General features: G+C 58.9%; 1 protein-coding gene and 1 long non-coding RNA gene across 4 annotated transcripts; one reads left to right on the top strand and one right to left on the bottom strand.

The window, feature by feature from the left end:
- Positions 1-8,530: 8,530 nt before the first annotated feature.
- Positions 8,531-11,416, bottom strand: LIF (LIF interleukin 6 family cytokine). Of its 3 annotated transcripts, none has more exons than XM_085238633.1 (3): positions 11,260-11,416; positions 9,927-10,105; positions 8,531-9,783 (listed from the first exon to the last, which is right to left on the bottom strand). In XM_085238633.1, exons 1-3 carry the CDS (start codon positions 11,276-11,278, stop codon positions 9,346-9,348), a joined length of 636 nt encoding a protein of 211 aa, XP_085094759.1. In that variant the 5' UTR covers positions 11,279-11,416; the 3' UTR covers positions 8,531-9,345. The 3 variants fall into 3 exon arrangements, with proteins under 3 accessions (XP_085094759.1, XP_010718721.1, XP_085094758.1); XM_010720419.4 differs by lacking the exon at positions 11,260-11,416 and adding an exon at positions 10,187-10,309; XM_085238632.1 differs by lacking the exon at positions 11,260-11,416 and having other exon boundaries at positions 9,927-10,258.
- Positions 10,114-10,962, top strand: LOC146543201 (uncharacterized). Its single transcript, XR_014887051.1, has 3 exons — positions 10,114-10,128; positions 10,339-10,487; positions 10,815-10,962. It is a non-coding gene; the product is annotated as an uncharacterized LOC146543201 (long non-coding RNA).
- Positions 11,417-13,827: the final 2,411 nt, after the last annotated feature.

The following is a 13,827-nucleotide window of genomic DNA, read 5'->3' as shown; positions in this document are numbered from 1 at the left end:
GCTTCCCTTCGCTTAAAGGTACAAAAGAAGATAGGTTCAGGTCTCAAAATGCCTATATTCCTCTGGCTGGACTTGGGGCGACCCGCTGCCAAATATCCAGTTGTGTCAGGCCTTACACAGCACTATATTCAACGTCACGGCTCCATGAGTCAGGATTCTCTTTCTAAAAGAGTTCACGTCAAAAGGCCCGGCACAAAAATTCCCTATAGCCCAGCAACAGAGCGTGCTGTGTAAGAAGCTGTGTGAAGAAAGAGCCCGATGCGCGGCTCAGATAGCTCAGCCCGGGCATCCTTCCACGCTGCACAAAGGAAGCACTCAGCACCGCTCATGACTCAAGGGCTGCGATCGCTGTCGTGGGGTGAAAACCCGTGGCTCAATGCCAGCGTGCCCACAGGGTGCCCTTTGGGTGCCCTTTGGATATCCATTGGGTGCCCATGGGCTCGCTCGGTTTTTTGGGGTACTGGGGGTCCTGCATCCCAAGGACAGTGCAGTGGGCGGCTGTTGGGTTTTTGCTGTCTTGCAAATGAGCTTTTCCCCCGCTTTCCGCCCTCAATTTCATTAACCCCTCGGGACATGTGTCATCTGAAGGCCTTTGCGAAGGAGGCTGAGCATCATGATTTCCCATTGCCAGGAGGGTGAAATCTTAATCGCATCTGGAAGTGACTCTCCTGAGGTCACACCACTGTGAGGTGGCCCCTCGAGGTGCAGTCATCGGGCGCTTATCTGGAGTTTCTACTATTGCACACACTTCGCTCTGTTAGGAATTTCCTCTCTTAATCCAGGAGCTTGGCAAAGCAGCGTTCCTCTCCACGTCTCACCTACATCTTCTTTATTAATTTAAAGCCGTTCCACATGGCTTGCTGTTGGGGCCGGCCCTGCTTAATATCTTTATTGATGATCTGGATGAGGGAATCGAGTGCACCCTCCGTAGGTCAACAGATGAGACCGAATTAGGGGAAGTGCCGATCTGCCTGAGGGCAGGAAGGCCCTACAGAGGGGTGGGGACAGGCTGATTGATGGGCTGAGGCCAACGGGATGAAGTCCAACAAGACCCAGGGCCATGTCCTGCACTTGGGGATGGGTTGGCATTTAGACTTGATGATCTTAGAGGTCTTTTCCAACCTTGATGATTCCATGATTCTGTCATTCTCCCTTGTCTTATTGCTATCAGTGTCCCTGGAGGAGGGCGTTTCCCCAAAGTGCTAGAACCCTTCCTGATGGAAATTGTGCCCCAGTTTGAGATGTTGGAGGGCTCCAGCTGAAGGGCAGCACCCCTCAGTTCCCCATTTGGTGACTGGAGAGAGCTCAGCCCATTTGTCATGGCAGTTCATAGCAGAAACCCAGGGACTCACTGCTGTGCCCTGGGATGCTGAGAGCTCTGCACGGGCAGATCATTTTCTGTCTGTGCAGCACGGTGGCTTTGCACCTCCTTTGCAGCATCTGGTACTGGTTAGTGCCCAGCGGCTGTAGGTCTGATCTGGCACTTCCTGCACTCCTTTGATCTTAAAAAAAGATTCAGCCACCGTGTGCTGGTGCAGCAAGGATGAGAAATGTGCTGTCCTCAGTGCTTCTGCAGCCTCGGGAGGAACAGAGCCGCTTCCTTTGTGTCGGGTGATCGCGGGATTAGAGCTGATTCCTGCAGACCTCGTGGTGTTCCCCATGAGCAGAACCTGGCAACAGCAGTGATAGCGCATGGGCTTCCATCCTTGGGATGGAGCCATCAGGAAGCCCACAGGTTGGAGAGACTTCAGAGCCTAGCGAGTCCCACCCAGCCCAGTCTGGGCTCTCTGCAGGACTTTTTGGTGCTTATTGCCTTGTTTTCTGACATGAAAATGCGTGACTGGGCACCATCCCATCCGCGTGGGCTGGGAGGAAGGGAGCAAGACTCAGCAGCTGCCCCTCTGCTTGGCATGGGGCTGGAAGGAGCCTGGGTGCTTCTGAGTAAGAGCAATTCCTGAGAAAAGTGAGGGCGCCCGGTGGGATCTCTGGGACTCACCTGGGGAAGAGGAACGGGATGTGGCAATGGTTGGCTGTGGGGGCACGCTCACAGACGGTGCTTTCCCCAGGACGTGCGCCCTCAGGCTTTCCGACCAGACGAGTTACCCACAGACGCACCCGGAGCTTGGCACAGAGGAGGAGGACGCAGGATTTCCCCTCGCCGTGTGCCCAAGGAGCTCGGTTTCCCAGTGCTCTCCCATCCGCAGTCAGAGGGAAGAAGCTGCTTTGCCCTTTCCATCCGCTTGGTTTAGGCAGCACCAAGCAGCTTTTTGGCCTGGCTCACCCAGCAGAGAGAAGGAAACAGGGTTTGGGGTCAAGCTTTGTGCTTAGCCTCAGGTGTTGGGCTCCAGGTGGCCCTGGATGTCCCATGACGGGGCACCCAGCAGCCATGTGTCACCAGGGCTGTATCCACTGCGGGCACTGGCTCCTACGGCTGAGAAGCAGCACTGCTGCCTGCCCACTGCCCTCAGGCTTTGGAGATGGCTTCAGAGCAGCAGAAGTGGTACTGAGCTGCAGCAGATGGTATATCCTTCCCCTCCAGCTCCCAGGAAGGGAAGCTGCAGCACATTTGTCCCACGGCAATGTGTCTGTCAGCAGCGTGCCTTGTGGTGCTTTGGGACACCTCTGTCAATGATCCCCATTGGGTGCTTGGGGAATCCCCATCAATCATCCCCATGGGGTGCTTGGGGACAGCCCTGTTAATGGCCCCAGGGCTTTGGGACACCTCTTTCAATGGTCTCCAGAATGGATGAGTGCAACAGGGCTACCCCATCGTTGGTCCCCACAGAGTGCTTGGGGACACCCCATCCATCGTCCTCATGGGGTGCTTTGGGCCACCCCCATCAATCATCCCCCAAATGAATGAGCGCTTTGGGACACTCCTGTCAGTGGTGGTGCCATGGGGAGATCCCATCAGTGGTGCCCAAAACGAGTGAGTGCTTTTGGGCCACCCCACCAATGGTCCCTATAGGGAGCTTCGGGGCACCCCATCCATCATCCCCAAATGAGTGAGTGCAAAGGTTGCACTTCGAGAGCAAGGGGATTTTGGAGCCTCAGTTCAGATGAAAGCAGCTGCCCTGCTGGGTGTGCAGGGAGGGCAGGGCGGGAAGCATTACTACCTCTGGTTATTTTTTGGAGAAATTTTGGTATTTCTAGGGAACTGCCCTGCCTGTGCATGCTGCCCAGCTGGCTCCTTCCTCCCTCGTGCTGATGAAACAATGTTTTTCAGCTCTTCACGAGCCCTGTGACTCCGCAGCACAGGCAGCACTGAGCGGTGCTCGGTGCTTTCCCACAGTAGCTCGGACACTGCTGTATGTAAGCCAAAAAAATCCGTCTCCGGAAGGGATTCAACCCCGTGAAGCCACTCTGCTGTCTGACACTCCCCAGCCTTATCCATCTCTTCTGTGTCTGCTCGAGGCACTGTGCTGCTCTGTCTGGGTCAGGGCTTCAGTGACATGGCCCCATGTACTCCAAGCCCCCCAGCACCATCCTGCTTGCTCCCACCCAGCTCAGCCCCACGCACCATTCTGTCCCCAGTGCCACCAGCCCAGCTTTGGCACCGGCTCCCCAGTGACGTGCCAGCAGCTCTGCTCCCCACGTGCCGGCAGCTGGAGGGAATCAGGGATGCTGGAGACAATCTGGGCAAAGACAAGGGAAAAATCCTGGGAGCTGGCAAGGTCCCGCTCAAGTTTCCATGAGAAATGCAGCACGGCCGTCCCCGCGTTGGAACCCACCCACACCCCCCCGGCGCAGCGCACCCAGGTCGGCACCAAGCCCCATCTCCAGCAGGGCCGATCCCAGCATCCGGGGGGTGCCCACTTATTTATGTTAATGTTACATTAACATGTTGATGTTGCTGTTGGTGCAGCCCTTCATTCCCTTTGTTTCAGTGCATGTGACGGAGCGATTCGGAAGGGCCGGAGGGGAGCAGGCGCATGCGGTCACCAGCGCTGCGGTGGCTGTCTGGCTGCAGCCGGGCTCGGAACAGCTGCCGGGCTCCCGGCCCGGATCTCCTCTGCCAAGAGCAGACACCCCTGCACGCCCAGCAGGGTGCACAGCACACACACACCTCCATCCACACACGGAGCCAGAAGCACAGAACAGGGCGTGGGGCACAGCTGTGGTCCTGGCCCCATAGAGCTGCACGGGCAAAGGGATGGGAGCAGGGATGGGAATGGAGGTGGGAAATGCGTTGGGAATGGGGGTGGGAGCAGGGATGGGAACTGGGATGGGAATGGGAATGGGAATGGAAACTGGGATGGAAACTGGGATGGGAATGGGGATGGGAACTGGGGTGAGAACGGGGATGGGAAATGCGTTGGGAATGGGGATGGAGGCAGGGATGAGAACTGGGATGGGAATGGGGGTGGGAATTGAGATGTGAGCTGGGATGGGAGCTGGGGTGGGAGTGGGGATAGGAGCAGGGAAGGCAGCTGGGATGGGGGTTGGGGTGGGAGCTGAGATGGGAACTGGTGTGTGAGCTGGGATGGGAACTGAGGTGGGAGTGGGGGTGGGAACTGGGACGGAAATTGGGATGGGAGAGGCTATGGGAAATGGGATGGGAACTGGGATGGGAGTGGGGATGGAAACTGGAATGGGAGTGGGGATGGAAACTGGAATGGGAGAGGCTATGGGAAGTGGAATGAGAGCAGGAATAGAAACTGGTATGGGAAGCGAGATGGGAGTGGACATTGGAGCAGGTATGGGAATGGGTATGGGAGGGATGGGAGCAGGGAAGTGATTGCACGTGTTGTTGGGAATGTTCTTGAGGATGCTCCCAGGGTCACAGTTCCTCATCATTTTTGGGCCCACACTGCTCTCCCCACCAACCAGCACCAGGATCCAGGCTGTTTCCCTCTACCTGAGGTGTGGAAGCTTTAACCCTCTCTCAGAGCAGGATGGGGAACATCACTTTGCCTCCGGGGCCAGTTCTCAAGGCACCCTCCTGCTCCAGCCCCCCGGCCAAATTGAACCCCAGGGGAAGATGAGCACCAGGAGAATCCCACGGGCATAAGGAGCAGAGCCCAGTGCTTGGCAGTACCTGGCCAGGAGAAAGCACAACCCTGGGGCTGGGGTCAGCTGGCAGCCACACCACTGCACACCCGCTTCATTTTCTTGAGAAATGAGGCTGAAAGCAGCAGCCACAGGGGAGAAGGAAGCATGACCACATCTGGGAGCATGGGCATGCTTTTTGCTTCGCTGCAATAAATCAACATGTTAGCTGAGCCCTGAAAAGTGTCCCAGAGGCAGCCAGAGTCTGTGGTGCTGTAGGTGCTGCTATAGGTACTATATAGGTGCTACAGTTGCTGCCTGTAGGTGCAATAAGTGCTGCTATAGGTGCTGTAGTGCCACGCACCCGTCATTTGGGGTCGTTTGGCACCTCTCTCTCCCCACTGCTCAGGCAGCATGAGGAGCAGGTGGAAGTGCTGCAGCATTTGCTCTTAATCAGAGCGGTTCTGCCATCCCTTTGGACGCAGAGAGCAATCTCTGCTTTCCATTATCTCTATGTCTTCGGGCACCTCCGCCTCCTCCACTACTTTTCTGACTTCTTCTCTTTGTCTCAGTGGGAAAAAGCAGCCATGGGATCATCCCACTGAGCAGTGCCAAAGCACAGCTCCCAGTGCTGGCTCCCAGCATTGAACCCTGTGGTGGGACGGGGATGGGGCTGTGGGCATGTGTGCCCACCTGCGGTCCTTCCATGCCATCCATGTCAGGTCTTCTCCATTTGGTCTTAGAGAGGTGTCCTGTGCACCAAGCCCTTCTCTTGGTAAGACCTTCCCATGGAGCCTTCCCATGGAGCCAGGCTGGCATTATGAGGCACCCAAAACTGGTGCACCCCAAAGTGCTTCAGCCCTACAGCAAGGGGAGGCAGCGGCACGTTGGGTTCACTGCCAATAGGATGGAAGGAGACGGGTCGGGATGTCAAGAGCACCGAGCACCCCTGCAGCATGACACTGCTGAGCACTTGCCCAGCTAAACTGCCAATGGGAAAACATGGGACTGTGTCATCTGGGGGGGTCCGGATCCGGCCCCCACCCTCCCCTCTGTGCCAAATCCCTGCAGGGCACGGAGGAGCCAGTCCCTGTGAAGGACATGGCACTCGTCTCTCCTCCAGCCCATTGTCTCGTTGATTGGTTATGGTTGGTCTTCAATTAGGAGTTGGGCCGTTGGGGGCATGAGTCCATTTCTTCCCATGCAAGCGTGCGGTTCCCGCGCTGCTGTGCTCTGATGTGGTTGGGGGCCCACGGGAGCATCTGCTCTTCCAGACACAGTGCCCGGGGATGAATGTATTTCAGATGGGCTCGGCTCCGCTTGCTGTGCTCGGGCCGGCGGCCAGCTGGGGATGCTGAGAAAATGCCGCTGGCTGGCCCCACGGACACAATGTTCTGCATGGGGACCGGGCTGGCATTCCATATAGAGGCCGAGCATGCTGCAGGCCATGTGAGACTCCAAACAGAGCCCGTCTCCCAAAGACTAACCCTTGTGGGCACCTCGGCCATGGAGGTCAATGGGCTCCAGCAGGCAATGGGGCGATGGATGCGCAGGCGGTGCCCGGTTGAGATGCAGGAGTGGTACCCAACGTGCAGCCTTGTGCTTGCACACCTTGGGATGCTCCCAGCCCGTGGATGCGGCTCAGGCACTTATGGTGCTCGCAGATCCCGGGGCTGCACCTGCAGGTCTGGTCTGGCCAGTGGCCCCAGGGCAGCGTGTGGACCCGTCCGGCCGGGTTACGTGGAGCGTGAGCAAGCACATGATGCGCTGCAGGGCCAAGGGCTGAGGTCAGCCCGGCACACCCAGGCAGCGGCTCTGACTTCACCGCAGGCAGCAGCGGATCCTCACGTACCGCGCTCCCCAAGGCAGCGGCTCGGGGACGGAGCACGGCCGGTCAGAGCACTCTGGTACTGGGGCGAAGGCACTGTGCTCCCAAAGCTCCCCTTCCCTTGGCGTTCCCCCCAGCCAACATATTTCCTCTGCTCCCGTGTCCAAGGGGGAACTGCTAACAGGGGCTCTCTGTGACGCTTTGCCCTGGTGCGTGCGGTTCTGGCTGCAGGGTGGCATCAGTGCAGGCTGATGTCAGCCCCATCCAACTGCCTGTGGCTGGCGATGGCTGCGGGGCAGTGGCACTGGTCGGTGGGGAGATGGCACTGGCTGGGGACCTCACAGCCCCACAGGGAGGTGAGGGATCTGGGTTTTGGCAGTTCTGGGTCTGCCCTGCACTGCAGAGGTATCCACTTTTCCAGGGAAGGAAGAGTTAATCCCCGCCCGCCGCTAATGAGCCTTAACTGGGAATGACCTGACACCAGGGAGAAGTGAACCCATTGTCCTCCCTGTGTTTGACTGCCTTCCAGGGAGACTCATGAAACACAGAGCCCGGGCGTGAGTTCCCAATTTGTGTCAGGAGGCTCTGATTTATTCTATTTATTTATTTTTGCCATCTGGTTGAGGAGGGACATCGAACGCAAGCGTGAGAAATCCAGATGTGCACCGCTCCCCACTCAGCCCCGATGCGCGAAGCATCCCAGTCCCCAGCCCCAAGCATGGGGCACACGGGGACAGGCGGGGACATGGGCATGGGATGGGACACCCTGGCACCTGTTGGTCCCCAATGGGGATGAGCAGTGAATGTGGCCATGGAGCAGCCCAGGTGACAGCACTCAGCCCAGAGTGGGGATGGGGTGGCCGTGCCCTGAGCTGGGGACAGCAGCCATGGGGATGTGCTGACCCGCTGTCATTGGGATGGCCCCAGCCTCAGCTTCTTCCCCCATGTCCCTTTCTCATCTTTGGGGTTCAGCAGCAGTTTGAGGATGGGCCATCCCACGGGAAAGCTGTGATCGTCTCTGGGTGATGACATTGGGGTGCCCAGGTCCCATCCCCAGTGGCAGAATGGGATGATGGATATCACCACACCATTCCCAAAGAAACGTCTGCTGCACACGGGGATGTTGGCACAGCCGTGGGGCTCAACCCCTCACCAGGGCAGAACGACCCATGGGGGAAAAGCAAAGAGGGCTCCTTTTTTATAGGGGGCAAATCTTTCCCATTTCGCTGATTATTTTTTGTCGGGGCTCCTCCGAGACACGAGATGAGCACACAGGATCTTAGCTCATCCGCTCCCTGTCTCATGCCTGGGAGGTTTGGCGGGTGGCCCGAGGGCTCTGGAGGAGGAGGAAAATTTCATCATCCCGCTCCAACGTCTCCCGTATAATCAGCCCCTTGTTAACCGGTGCAGCCCCATGCGAGACACCGAGGGCCGGCGCGCGGCTGCATCCTTAGGTGGTCTTGGCTGGACCGGAGCTTTTCAGAGCCTCTCCCAGGGCAGCCCAGAGTCTGGGAGGCAATTTCAGCATCCCTTGGAGACGATCTCTTTGCCGTGAGATGGCCAAGCAGCAGTCATCTCATAGGAAGTGGGGAGGGAAACGGGAGCAGGGGCAGGGAGTGGTGAACCCCAACCCTTGGTGATGCTTGAGGGCTCTTTGGTGCAGCCCCGAGGGCGTCTGGGGGGAGCATCGGAGCAAAGAGGAGCCAGAGAGGGTCACTTTCTCTTGGTTTATTTAAAAAAAAAAAAAAACAAAAACAACTGGAGGAAAGAAGTATAAAAAAATAAATATTTAAATAGAATTCTATATATATATATATTACCAAAATTCTTATTAATTATTATTATTATTAATATTATTAAACACCAGGTCCGAGCCTATAAATACCCCCGGCCCCCCGCCCCGGCGCCAGGGACGAGCCAGCGCCTCCTGCCACCGCCCCAGGCTCGGCCCCTGAGTCCCCATGCTGGCTGAGACCCCGTCCGTGCCAGCGGGCCATGCCAACATCCACAGGTGCTGCCCAGCACCACATTCCTGTCCCCATTGGGTGGCGGGACCCAGCCCTGGCCACCGCACACCCTCAGTTCAGCCCCATTGTAGGGGTGCCGGCCCCATAGCCGGGGTGGGATGTATGGTGGGAGCGCATCCCCAGCGTCCCTGCTGGCTGCGGTGGGTGTGAGCGCATCCGGGAGGGGAAAATCTCTTCTGTTGGATGCTGGATGGCATCCGTTGGGAGCGGGTCGCCTCCTCCTGATTTTTCACTTTGTCTGTGATGAGTTCCGAGCTGTGGGGCTGAGCATCCCCATGGGGCTCCAGGGTGGGGAGGACAGAGCCCCATGCCCGCGTCCTCCCCTGAACGGGGAAATAAATTAAAGCATGGGATGGCCCGGATCCGGTGCAGCATCAGCAGGAGGTAATAAATAGGAAGGCGAGAGGTGAGGAGGTGGTGAGGCTTCGCCGTGCCCATCTGTCAGATGGGTGCAAGGAGATGTCCACCGTCCCGGTCACGGCGTGGCGCGGGGGCCGGGGCTCATGCGGGGCTGAGGTGAGGTAGGAGGACACGAGCAGCCTGGGCGATGACCTGCACGTACTTCCTGAGCACCTGGCAGCCCTGCTGCTTCTTCTTGAAGGCGCTCTTGCCCTTGCTGCTCTCCCCATAGCTCACGTCCACCTGGAAGATATTGTAGTGCTTGCAGAGCAGGCAGGTGAGATTGGAGATGAGGCCCCGAGTGGTCTTGGTGGTGTTGTGGAGGCGGTCGAGGAGCTCCTTGGCCGTGGGGTTGAGCTCCTCCTGGTCGCGGGTGATGTTCCCCAGTGAGGCATTGAGGAAGGCGAAGAGCTTGTACATGGCCACCATCACTTCCTTCCTCTCGGTGGTCCGGTTGACATGGAAGGCGGGGAAGAAGATGCCGCTGGGGGTGCAGAGGCGGTCGCTCTCGCTGCTGAACGGCTCTCCCTGGCACTTCAGCTGTGGGACAGCGAGTGTCACCCCCTGTCCCTCTGTCCCCACTGTGGCCATCCCCGTCCCCACCGCACCGCCCCACATCCCCACCGTGGCCACTCCGTGTCCCCACTGTGGCCACCCCATGCCGCCATCCTGGTGTCACTCACATAGAGGCTGAAGAGGTCCTGCGCCGTGGCGTTGAGCAGTGCAACCTGCCTGCGGGTCTGCTCCTGGACATTGGCCCGGCACAGCCCGTTGGTGGGACACGCAGAGCCCGTCCCCAGCAGCGCCCGCCCGGCCACCGGCCTCCTTTGCAGCAGTAGCAGGGCCACGAAAGGCACGACACCTGGCGGGGACAAACCGACGTCGGTGAGCCCATACGTTCCCCCCACAGCCCCATGCGTCCCCCCAGTCCCACGCCCCTCACCTGCCCCCCGGCTGGGGCTCCCCCTCCGCCCGTCCCCCCGGGGCGCCCGGTGGCATTGCCACATTTCACAGGCAGCGGCCCCGCTGGTGACCTGTGTGTTGTAATCAAATATGCAAAAGTGATTTCCTCCCCGTTATCCCGGCCGGGCGCAGCGGGAGCCAGGCCCCACCCCGGCCCTACTGACTCAGCAGGGGCGCCCACAAGGAAACCTGCCCCGCGGCTGCGGCTCTGCCTCAGTTTCTCCATCTGCAGAGCGGGCGCAACTGCTGCTGGAGGCACCGGATGGGAGAGCATGGCACGGGTGAGCGCTGGGTCACCGCGTCCCAACGGGGGTGACAGTGGGGTGCTGCGACCCCCGTTTCGGTGTCAGCTGGGAGGCCGCCCTGCATGGGTGTCCTCATCGCCATCCCCCTTTCCAAGCTCGGTGTCACCAACGTGTGGCTCCCAGGGGTGGGAATGGGGGTCCCCGCTCGCCAACGCGCGCGCCCTGAAGATCGGAGAGCACGTGGAGCCCTGGAGCAAAGTCCCCAGGGCTGCGGCACGCATCGAGCTGCCCACACTTGTAGGAAACTCCATGCTGCCGCAGGTCCCAGGTAAAGCAGTGACGCCTTTTTTTGCTCTCTCTCAGCTGAAGCCCCAGGACAGCACTCACCTGGCCGCTCCGTGATCCCCCTGTGCTCCCAGTCCCCTCCGTGCGCCCGATCCGCAGCCGAGCAGAGTGAGGCCAGGCGCACGTGTGCAGGGACAGCCACTTTGGCAGCACTCCCCCAGCCCTCCCCAGCTCTCTCAAGTTAAGTAAGAAAGAAAAGCCAAAAAAAAAAAAAAAAAAGCCAAAAAAAAAAAAAAAGCCAACATCCCCCCCCTCCCCCCCTCACCCCCCCAACCCAACCCAACCCAACCCCACCCCGGCGCTTTGGGAAGTGTTTGGGGAGTCAGTTATATAAGCGGCCAGATGTTGGGCGAGGAGGAGCGCCAGGACGGCAGCGGGGCTGCCAGCTCCCAGCGATGCTCAGCTGGGTCGGTGGGGGGGGGGGGAATGAGGGGGGAGGGAGTGAGGGGCTGTGATTTGTTACCTGCAGGGATGAGCCTCATGGTGAGCGCCGTCCCGGAGAGCCGAGCGCAGACGGGCAGCGTGTGCGGGTTTTCAGAAATTCATGTTCATACTGGGGGACTTCTCTGGGTTTATATACCGGTCCTGCAGTGAACTTGTGTTGTAAGAAAGGGGAGGAAGGGGGGGGCGAGTGGGGAGGGGGGGGGGGAGAGAGGGAGAAACACTATCATTACTTCTATTGAAGCTGTAAATCAGGAAGTAAAGGGCTTGGAAATGGTGAATGATTCTTAGAAATAAACTTCTGATAAAGTTGATGTCACCAGGATCGTGGGGTTTTCTTTTTAGTATATTTCTTTTTTTCACTCACGTGGCTGTGTGGGGAGGTGGGGGGGCTATAGGGTTTGGGGGGGGATGGGGGGGTGGCACCAGGCGTGGGACACATGGGGGCACAGCCGTGCTCTCCCCGACGCGGTGCTGCTGTGACTCACAGCTCCGGCAGCACTTTCACCCCCCACCAACCCCCCCTCCCCAGACGGTGTTTCCCCGTGAGGCAGCCAGGGGAAATTAAAACAGAAAGAAATTGTAAAGAAATTCAATATATATATATATATATATATATTTTTTTTTCTTCTCCCTTCCACCCCCCCCCCCATTTTTCCCTGGAGGGAGATGGGCAGGGGACTCCTGGATGTGGCTGTGGCAGGGGGTGGTTGTACCCCCCAGCATCCCTGCCACTCTCTTTTGGGGGAGCAGCCACCAGCACAGCAGCTCATCCGTGTCCCTGTGCCACTCGTGTCCATGTGCCATCCATGCCCCTGTGCCACATATCTGAATGCCACCCATGTCCATGTGTCATATGTGCCACCCGTGTAGCTGTGACACCAGCAGGGACACCCCATCCCCACCCCTCTCCCCTCTCTGGGCTGGCAGCAGGTTGCCACTGCCATTTCTCTCCCTCTCTGCTCTGTATATTGTTCTTCCTGAAACATTTGATCAGGTTTAGTGAGTCTGTGCCCTGCTTGCATCCCACCAGGGGACAGTTGATGGACAGTGACTCCAAGAGGGGGGACGTGGGGACAGTGCAGTTGGGTGGGACACTCTGCAGTGCCACCTATTGCGTCCATTTGTCCATTTGTCCCCTGGCTGAGCTGTCCCCAGGGTGCTGCTGTGTGTGGTGACACCTGGCACTGCCGTGGGGCTGGGGCTGCTGTCACTGCCGTTGGTGACACAGTTTCCCCAGGGGTAAGGTGGGGAACGGGGACAAATGCCACACCGGTGGAATCCCAATTGATCCCCAGTTTGGGGTTACTTGGAGAGGACAAAGAGATGCCAATGGGATGGGGATAACGGGAGCTGTGCGGGGTAGGGAAGAGGGCTCATGTGCGCAACCTCACGTATAAATTCATACCTAATTATCGGGGTCACTTAATTACCTGGGAAACGGTTGTTTCTCCATCACCAGCTCAGGGGCAGCCCGGGGGTGGGGTGTCGCAAGCCCCACTGCGGCCACTTCCTGCCAATTCCCTGCGTTTCTCTGCAGGATGCGGCACTGGAGCTGATTCACCTGCAGCCAGGTCCAGCCCCGCTGCCTGCGAGCCCCCACAGCCCCCGCTCCTGAATCAGCCCTGTGTTCCACGGCCAAAAAATAAGGAAATCGGGGAAATGACCCGCGTGCAAAATTGGGACGTGTCTGGGAGCGGGGAGCCGGGCTGAAATCTTTGCTCACGTAAGATATATTATACAGCTTACCCCGTAGGTTATCCCGTAGGAAACCAACCCTACACGGGACAGACTGCCAGTGACGTCCAGGGGATGTCACTTCCCCAAGAGTTTATTAAGCAGCGGCGGCCCCGACGGCCCCTGTATGGAGAGGATGATGGGATCGGGGGTCCCTGCAGACGCCCACCTGCCCCGGGGATGATGCACTCGGAAAAAGCCCAAAAGAGGGAATAGGAACGGGCTCGGTGCGGGCGGTGACACAACGCTATCGGCATCCCGGCAGCGGCCGGCCGGCCCCGCTCCCACGCTCCGGATGGGTTTTTTGGGGCGGTTTGGCCCCTACATGAGTCTGGATGCTGCGGGGCTGCGGGATGCGGAGCGGGGCTGGGGGAGCCCACGTGCAGGGCCGCGGCCCCAAATAGGGCTGTTTGGGGTTGGGTTTGGCAGGAGAGCCGCGGGCTGCGCTGCCCTGCTGAACACTGCTCTCTGCCGTCCGCGGCTGTCACCGCCATGGCGACATGGGGACATGAGGGGGACACGGGGACATGAGCAGTCCCTTCTCACCCATTTCTGCCCAACCTTTATCTGTAACAGCCCTCCATCCCCATCCCATCCCGTCCCCATCCCCATCCCACCCAAGCCGTTGGGGTCCCTAACCCCCTGTCCCACACTGTCCCCAGCAGAGGACACGCACAGCCACCAGCAGCCCCCCATGTCCAGCCAGTGCAGGGTGCTGCTGTGAGTAAGGTGGCTGCCCTGTGCTGGGGAAGCCCGGGCTGAATAATGGCAGGGGACAAATTCCCCCTTGACTCACGGGGTGATTTTTGCACACCCAAACCCCTGCATCCCACCAGTATCTCCCTATGGGTGC

This window comes from Meleagris gallopavo, chromosome 17 (genome assembly GCF_905368555.1).
Source record: "Meleagris gallopavo chromosome 17, MGAL_WU_HG_1.1, whole genome shotgun sequence".
NCBI lineage: Eukaryota > Metazoa > Chordata > Aves > Galliformes > Phasianidae > Meleagris > Meleagris gallopavo.
Note: the sequence above shows the minus strand (reverse complement) of the source record. Positions and strands in the feature narration are given on the sequence as shown.